General features: G+C 37.2%; 1 protein-coding gene across 1 annotated transcript; it reads left to right on the top strand.

Moving 5' to 3' along the window:
* Positions 1 to 650: 650 nt before the first annotated feature.
* Positions 651 to 8860, top strand: LOC113055293 (vitellin-degrading protease-like). Its single transcript, XM_026221479.1, has 6 exons — positions 651 to 810; positions 1191 to 1211; positions 1305 to 1470; positions 1557 to 1825; positions 5200 to 5345; positions 8103 to 8860. Exons 1-6 carry the CDS (start codon positions 756 to 758, stop codon positions 8391 to 8393), a joined length of 948 nt encoding a protein of 315 aa, XP_026077264.1. The 5' UTR covers positions 651 to 755; the 3' UTR covers positions 8394 to 8860.
* The last annotated feature ends 579 nt before the right edge of the window (positions 8861 to 9439 follow it).

The following is a 9439-nucleotide window of genomic DNA, read 5'->3' as shown; positions in this document are numbered from 1 at the left end:
GAACACATTTATACCTCAGGCCCCAGGTGTAAGGCAAAGCTGAAAACTAAGGAAGTGTGACTCAAGCCACATACAAGATTACCCTGAAAGAAATATATCTTCCTTCTGATCTGACAATGTTTTTCACTGCACATACCGGTTTTCTCACATTGTAGAGGTGATTATGTACACAAGTTAGAATGAGGAAAGTACATGCAGGTATTTTCTTTTAGTAGATATCTACCTCATTAATAATTGTATTTGAGGTTTTTCAAATCTGGTTTTAAGTCTGCTCATAGCACTGAGTCTGAACTCTTGAGGGTGTTAAACAATATTTATCTCTCCGCTGATTCTGGAGACTCTGTGGTTCTTATTCTTTTTTAGACCACTCCACACTATTATCCAGACTAAAGTCCTGGGTGGGTCTAAAAGCTACCATACTTCATTGGTTTTGGTTTTCAGTTTCCAGCCTTCGGCTAGTCCAAAACACTGTGGCCAGACTTCTCCTGAAGTGTTGCAAACATGAACACATCACTCTATGCTGGTTCATCAGAGAATAGACTTCAAATCTCTATTATTTTATTTTGTATTTTTATATAAATCTTTACATAACCTAGCTTCTGTCTATCTCTTTAAACTCCTTAATGTATACACTCCATCTAGAAGCTTAAGGGGTGGAGACAGAGAACTCTTGATAAATGTGGCGGTTCTTGTTTTTCATCTCATCAGAAAGCTGACGGTCAAGAAACAGTCAGATCAGATCACAGAGCAGAAGGATGAAGTTCAACAGCGCTTTGAGTGTTTCTGTCATCACACTTCTCTACATAACAGGTGAGAGCTTACAAGAAGCCTACAACATAACAAAATTAAATGTAGATTTAATAATTTAATTGTTAATTAACTGAAAAGCCATTCAATTCCATTGTAAACACACTTGAAATGTTATGTGCCTCATGATAAAAGCTGGATCTGAAGACTTACAGTTTAATGCTTGAAACTGGTTTTGTAGATGTGTCATGAATGTGAAATCATTTAACAGGTATTTTGGCTAAGACCAGAAACCACATTATTTTGGTTAAATATTCTATTCTCTTATTTTCATGCAAATTGCACCAGCACTGATGCAACAGGAGAACTACAGAAACCAGTTCATCAGCTCTGTCTGGATGACTGTATGTTAACTGTATGTTTGTCTTTGTCTTTCCATACAGGCTCACTCTGCCAGTTAGATGGTAAGTTTTCATGATGACTCCAAAACTCACAGATTGTGTATCTTCTGTATCTGAGAGGCATTTTAAGAGGGAAAACGTGTTTTCTCTCATCAGTATGTGGTCGAGCTCCTCTCAATAACAAGATTGTTGGAGGAGAGGATGCGACGGCAGGTTCTTGGCCGTGGCAGGTCAGCATTTTTCTCTCCGGCTCAAGTCATAACTGTGGTGGGACTCTCATCAATAAAGACTGGGTTTTATCTGCAGCGCACTGCTTCCAGGAGTATGACGTTTAATGCTTAAATAAAGATTAAGCTATACTTGTATATTTATAATAGTGGGATTAAAGCAGACTCTCTCTATTTGCAGTTTTGTATTGTCTAAAGTTGTGATATACTTCGGTCGTCTGAGCCAGTCCGGCTCAAACCCTGATGAGACGTCCAGGACAGTGATTCAAGTCATTAACCATCCTAACTATGATAGTCGTTCTAATGACAACGATATAGCCCTGGTCCAGCTCTCCTCCTCTGTGACTTTCTCTGATTACATTAAGCCGGTCTGTCTGGCAGCGGCTGGGAGTGTGTTTGGTGGAGGGACGGAGAGCTGGGTCACTGGATGGGGAAGACTGCAAGCTGGAGGTGAGTAAACATTTGCTTTCCAGTTAACTGAATGCAAACATCACTGTAAAATGTCTCAGGTTGCGAATGTAACCATGGTTCCCTGAAATGAACCATGGAAGTGAACGAGACACTGTGTCCTCTAAGGGGTGCTTTGGGGAACACCTCGTTGTGACCCGTGTCTGAAGCATACATTGAAAAAACACCAACGAGTTGGCCGGCGACAGCCTCTGACATCACTAATGCTGAGACTATAAACAGGCGAACAGGAGAACACGTCATTCACTTCTTTGTCTGAAGCATGGCAGGGAGCTAGAGGACGCAGTGTCTCATTCCCTACTCAACCAAGGTAACATTCGTAACCTGAGACGTTCCCTTACAAAGAAACTTTGAACTGCATCCTCTAGGGGTCGCTATGAGGAACACTATACCCACGCCGCCATGCTAAAGGGGAGTGCAGGCCAGATTCATGGCGAACACTAAGTACCAACTCTACCATTTCCGTGGGAGTTGCCCCTGGGACGTTTAGACAGCTGTCTGTGACAGTACCCCTTACAGCCAAAAGGCCTAAGCTACATACCCGACTTAATTGTTAACAATGGCGGAGCTAGAGCTTTATACATGGGGTGGCCAAGGCTAATTCAGGAGGTCCATGGCAGAAAATCAGTATATAACTCCAACGTGGTATAAAAAAATGGGAATTACATAAATTAATACTTTTATTTAACAAAGCTGTTTTAAATTGATAAAGACATTCATAATGTTACAGAACATTTATATTTCAGATAAATGCTGCTTTTCTGAACTTTCTTTTCATCAAAGAAACCTGAAACAATTCTACTCCGCTGTTTTCAAAATGATAATAATAATTACTTTTTTTGAGCAGCAAATTTGAATATTTGCATGATTTCTGAATGATCATGTGATTGTAGTAATGATGCTAAAAATGTATTTAAATAGAATAAATGTATGCCGTGTATGGTTTGCCATTTAAGCCAGATGTATTTCTTGAAGGGGCTTAGATAGCAAGGAGGGATATTAAGAGAGGATGTCTCCCTCGGAGAAAGAAAGCCCTTTCTACAGGGGGCATCCTCTCAGAGCCGTTTTCGTGCATTGCCTCGATGTCGGCATAACTCTTATGCCAAAACCAATGGATGCGAGAAGAAAATGGCCTCTTCCATTTCTTTTTGATCTCTGTATGGAGATCAGGCAGAAATTGAAGGCTCACCTGAGCTGGAGGGCTATGGTCAGAGAGAGTTGAATCCTTTATTCAAACAAGTCGTTCAAAAATCCTAATTCATTTGACCTGGCAAACGACTCTTAGCCTACTTGAATCATTTTCTCAAAACGCGTGTTTGCTAGGAGACGTAGCGGTTCTGCTGTTTGTTCTGTTCTCTTGGATGGAGCAAAAACAATGTAGCCTATCTATAAAAGTTACTCAGTAACTTTATTGAACTGTTGTATAAATGTCACATTATCAAAGGCTCGTGTTCTAGCTAAATAAATAGACCTACATTTTTTGTTTTTCTTTCTTTTTATTTTTCATTTTGATGTTATTTCTATTGTGATAGCAGTGGAGAGAGTGCTGAAAACACTTAAGAGCACATAATTTAGTGAACACATTTATAGAAATGATTTTTCTCTGTAAAGCAATGAGGCGTGAACATATGAGAAGATTTTTCTAAATGTGCGCTCTTTTGGACTAAGACTAACTGAAGTGGTTTAAAGTGGCTGATCGCAATGGAGTTGATGCGGATCAAAATGTGTGTTATTCTTTGAGAAATACAGATAAATATCAGGTTGTGCCGTTTGATTATAGAAACTCTCAGTTGGAGGATATTAAGGGCCAAATGGGGATTTTATTCCGTGCTCCCCTCTGCCTTTCAAACTATTAAAAGGGGCCCCATGGGTCCTTAAGTCTTAAAACGTCTTAAATTAAATTTTCGATCTTTAAGGTCTGAAAATGTATTGAAATCTGTAATTTCGGATAAGGATTCCTTTAATTTCAAGTGGAACCTTAAATTTCATGTCAGACTCATCATCTGTTGTTTTTTATTGATTTATTTAAAAGCGTTATTTGACCAGCATAATATTAATACATAGCTTATTTAATATTAGGCAATATAGCAATATATGATTGATATGATAGTACATACTTTTCTAGTTTCATTAATGGATGAATCAGCATTTTTTGAACGAATCTTTTGAATTAATGATTCAATAAAACATTGTAGTTTATACACACACAGTCAACCATGTCAGGGTTGTAAGGTGAATCAGCACTAGGTATAAAAGTTATCATGTCCCTGTGATCTGTGTCGCGCTATGCTTTGCCACACAATTCTGTGTCGTTTCACGCTGAACATTTTCAGTTTTTTTCTTGTTGTGGTAAAGTCTTACATTTTCATTTTAGAGGACTTAAAAAATGTCTTAAAAGTAATACAATTTGCTGTTAAAAATGTAATTCACTTAAAATAAATGCAAGTAACAAGCTAAAATTTCTGGAAGTGAAAGTTAGCCTACATTTCAGATGACAAGTGTGGTGAAACTAAAATTTCTACCTTACAAGGAAATCTCTCTGTGATGTAGGCTATATAAACTCAATCATATACTGTACTATGGCAGAGAAACTCGGAAACGCATAGACGTGGCATTAATGCATCTTTTCAAAGTTTCTCTCCTGACATATAAGAACAAAGGTTTTCTTGGCAAGATAACTGGTGTCCGGTCCCGTGAATCAAATAAAAATGGGGGAAAGGCTTAATTCCAAGTCTACATTTGTAATAAGCCTATGATATGATTAATTCATGATTCAAAAGTGTAACAGTTGTTACTCAACCAGAGTAATACTTTATAAAAACCGTTCCCACGAAGGTAAAATTGCGAGTGTTTATTTGCGGCCTTTTAAAATTTCAGTTTATTCTCTCTATTTTGTAATCTGTCGCCACGCTGCGACTCATTTAGAACGATTGAAAGCTGGTAGCAGGGGCGCACTGGGACCAAAAATTGGCCCTGAACCTCGGGGCCCACAGCAGCCCATCACATCCCACATCATAACACATTGGCTCATTAATGTGCAGTATCATTTTTAACATCATTTATACCATACAAATATAACACAATACAAAAATAAATGCTATTTAAACATTTATTTTAAGTAAACATATATTGGGTCATACTTGTAAAACAAAGGGAAACAAACAGAAGAACATTAAGACAGACAACATTATTCATATAAAACTATTAAGACAGCATATCAGCTATTCAGGGGTACGCAAATCTGGAGCGAGTGATCCCTAGAGGACACAGTTCGAAGTTCCCTTGAAAGGAACTCAACAGTTTACCTAGAAATGTTTTTTAAAGCTATAATATTTGTCTTCTGATCTGTGTCACAGGCAGCGTTCCTGACATACTGCAGCAGGTGATGATACCAGTTGTGAATAACAGTGCCTGTGCTAAAGCTTATGAAGGGATGTACACAATTACGGGCAATATGGTTTGTGCTGGACTGTTAAATCAGGGAGGAAAAGATTCATGTCAGGTAAGTTATTCATAAAAAAAAAATCATTTTTAATCCAAATCAAATCTCACCTGCAAACTTTACACTAATACACGTCTAATTTCTTAATTACTTGGTCTAAAAGGGTTGCCCCTATTCTCTTAATGATTAATCGGTGTGTTTTGGCTGTAAGGTCCCATAAACCAATCATAGTCTCATTTCCTATTCCTTAAAAAAACCTGTTGCATTCGCATCATGGCAGATTTGCTATTTACATGGTGGAATTTGCAAGCAGAAAAACTGAGTGCTTCTCTAGTGAGGGAACAGATCTGCTCATGTGCGAAAGTCTGATACATGCAAAGACTATACATGATGACATTTAGGTATTTTTACTTTTATATAAACCATTTTTTAATTTATGTTCACAATAATAATCTTTTACATTTTAGTCCTTTATTTACTTACAGTATTGTTCAAAATAATAGCAGTACAATGTGACTAACCAGAATAATCAAGGTTTTTCGTATATTTTTTTATTTTTACGTGGCAAACAAGTTACCAGTAGGTTCAGTAGATTCTCAGAAAACAAATGAGACCCAGCATTCATGATATGCACGCTCTTAAGGCTGTGCAATTGGGCAATTAGTTGAATTAGTTGAAAGGGGTGTGTTCAAAAAAATAGCAGTGTGGCATTCAATCACTGAGGTCATCAATTTTGTGAAGAAACAGGTGTGAATCAGGTGGCCCCTATTTAAGGATGAAGCCAACACTTGTTGAACATGCATTTGAAAGCTGAGGAAAATGGGTCGTTCAAGACATTGTTCAGAAGAACAGCGTACTTTGATTAAAAAGTTGATTAGAGAGGGGAAAACCTATAAAGAGGTGCAAAAAATGATAGGCTGTTCAGCTAAAATGATCTCCAATGCCTTAAAATGGAGAGCAAAACCAGAGAGACGTGGAAGAAAACGGAAGACAACCATCAAAATGGATAGAAGAATAACCAGAATGGCAAAGGCTCAGCCAATGATCACCTCCAGGATGATCAAAGACAGTCTGGAGTTACCTGTAAGTACTGTGACAGTTAGAAGACGTCTGTGTGAAGCTAATCTATTTTCAAGAATCCCCCGCAAAGTCCCTCTGTTAAAAAAAAGGCATGTGCAGAAGAGGTTACAATTTGCCAAAGAACACATCAACTGGCCTAAAGAGAAATGGAGGAACATTTTGTGGACTGATGAGAGTAAAATTGTTCTTTTTGGGTCCAAGGGCCACAGGCAGTTTGTGAGACGACCCCCAAACTCTGAATTCAAGCCACAGTACACAGTGAAGACAGTGAAGCATGGAGGTGCAAGCATCATGATATGGGCATGTTTCTCCTACTATGGTGTTGGGCCTATTTATCGCATACCAGGGATCATGGATCAGTTTGCATATGTTAAAATACTTGAAGAGGTCATGTTGCCCTATGCTGAAGAGGACATGCCCTTGAAATGGTTGTTTCAACAAGACAATGACCCAAAACACACTAGTAAACGGGCAAAGTCTTGGTTCCAAACCAACAAAATTAATGTTATGGAGTGGCCAGCCCAATCTCCAGACCTTAATCCAATTGAGAACTTGTGGGGTGATATCAAAAATGCTGTTTCTGAAGCAAAACCAAGAAATGTGAATGAATTGTGGAATGTTGTTAAAGAATCATGGAGTGGAATAACAGCTGAGAGGTGCCACAAGTTGGTTGACTCCATGCCACACAGATGTCAAGCAGTTTTAAAAAACTGTGGTCATACAACTAAATATTAGTTTAGTGATTCACAGGATTGCTAAATCCCAGAAAAAAAAAAAAATGTTTGTACAAAATAGTTTTGAGTTTGTACAGTCAAAGGTAGACACTGCTATTTTTTTTGAACACACCCCTTTCAACTAATTGCCCAATTGCACAGCCTTAAGAGCGTGCATATCATGAATGCTGGGTCTTGTTTGTTTTCTGACAATCTACTGAACCTACTGGTAACTTGTTTGCCACGTAGCAATAAAAAATATACTAAAAACCTTGATTATTCTGGTTAGTCACATTGTACTGCTATTATTTTGAACAATACTGTATATTTTAATGTCTGTGTGATGACATTGTGCACCCGCCTATAGGCACATATTACTAACACACTCTTTAAAAAAATAATATATAATAATAATAATATAATATATTAATATATATATATTACACAATTGACTTTAGACCACATTACAGTTGGTCAATAGCGCAGTCTATTTCAGTTGTTCAAAATAGCAAAGCACTAACATTGCGGCTGAACACAGCTCTATATGGGGGCACACATGCATTTGCTATTCCACAATGTGGCGCAGGACGTGAAAATGATAACTACGTTGGGCTATAACTTAATAGCAAATTCATAAGCAAACTTAATAGAAAAATAAATACTTACACATACATTGGTGTGATATGGGAACTATTTAAAATGAAAGAAACCATATTTGGAAAGAAAAAAATATATTTGAAGTGTAATTTGGGACCTTTACAGCAAGGCAGGCAAATATGATCAAAATGTTTTAGATTCATTTTTAGGATGCGTGTCGAACACTTGGTTTTCGCAAAACTGAACAGATTTCAACTCTCGGTGACGAGAAAAATGCTCAGCTCTCCCAATCTAAACAATTGAAAAAGGCACAGCTGGAATACTTTTAACACTGAACTACTGCACTACACTATTGCATACTTGTGTTTATTACAGTTGTTCACTGTATATTGTTAGAGATATAACTGCTGAATGTGTCTCAATACAGGGAGACTCTGGAGGTCCAATGGTCAGCAAGAACGGCTCCCTGTGGATTCAGTCTGGCGTTGTGAGTTTTGGTGAAGGATGTGCTGACCCCAAATATCCTGGTGTGTACGCCAGAGTCTCTGAGTATCAGGACTGGATCAAGTCTTTAACAGGCAGCAACCCGCCTGGATTTGTTGCATTTGTTCAAACATCCAACTCCAACTCCAACTTGGGAAGCGTTCCCAGCCTCCTCTTACTCCCCCTTTCTCTCACAGTCTCCCTCATTCCTTTCTCCCTTTTTTTCACTTCTTAAAGATCTCTTGAACAGTAAGCCTCAGGTTCGATTGATGAAGAGGACAGTTGTGCTGTACATGCTCTCATAAATATGAGAAAACAGCCATTGTATCGTTAGATTTGTCATTTATTCTATTTTTAATGTACTATTCTTGATAAGCTCTTTTTGACACTATAAGATGATAATTAAGTTCAGCATGCTTCTGTCCTTTTTTTTAAATAACGAAAACAATATTTTTTGGTGTATATGTATGATTACCAATATAGGTTCTGAAGTTCTGCATTAGTTGTTGAAAATGTGAGTGTTACTATGCTGTAATCACACGGTCTAAACAGAACAAACACAAAAGAAGGAACTGAGTTGGGGTATTTTCTCTCGCTGTCTCTCTCTCTTTCATACTGTCCTAAAATTGTTATGTAAAGCCTGATTCAGGTTTTTTAAGATTCATTGATGAATACAAAGTAAAAATAAAAAGTGAAAAAAGGCTTAATATTTCATAAATATGTTGTAATATTATACATTCCTTTACTGTCACTTTTGATCAATCTATGCATCCTCGCTGAATAAACATATTAATGACCTAAAAAACCTTTAAACAGCTGTGTCCACAAATATATGAAGCAACACAACTACTTTGATCACAGCAATAAATAATGTCTTACAATATATTCATGTAGAAAAAGGTATTTTAAATTACAATAATGTTTTATAATATTACTGAATATGATTTTATTACTATTTTATTCTTATTTTTGTCTTGCTGAGCTGAAGAGACTTCTTTCAAAAACATCTTTCTGTGCACAATAGATTCATACATTTCAAATTTGATAGAGAGGTGTACGGATGTTTTTTGTGTGTGTGATCATTCTCTGAATCACCTGTGCGCACAATTGAGAAATGATCCTAAGATCAAATGTAGGATGGTGTCAGGCCCGTATCTGTAGTGTTAGTAACTAGATACAAAGCACAAAGCATTTTTAGCACAAGCCCATACTTGAACACCATTCATATGAAATAGTTTTTTTCTTACTAAACTGTAGGTCAATTTATTGATCAATTTTCAA

Source organism: Carassius auratus, chromosome 3, assembly GCF_003368295.1.
Source record: "Carassius auratus strain Wakin chromosome 3, ASM336829v1, whole genome shotgun sequence".
NCBI lineage: Eukaryota > Metazoa > Chordata > Actinopteri > Cypriniformes > Cyprinidae > Carassius > Carassius auratus.
The sequence above is the reverse complement of the archived record's forward strand: the minus strand, read 5'-3'. Positions and strand labels throughout refer to the sequence as shown.

Bases quoted from the DNA above. Each gene is read 5' to 3' on its own strand.
- LOC113055293 (XM_026221479.1), top strand. From the start codon at position 756: ATGAAGTTCAACAGCGCTTTGAGTGTTTCTGTCATCACACTTCTCTAC. The intron at 811-1,190 runs GTGAGAGCTTAC...CTTTCCATACAG, and splicing joins CACACTTCTCTACATAACAG to GCTCACTCTGCCAGTTAGAT. The intron at 5,346-8,102 runs GTAAGTTATTCA...GTCTCAATACAG, and splicing joins GAGGAAAAGATTCATGTCAG to GGAGACTCTGGAGGTCCAAT.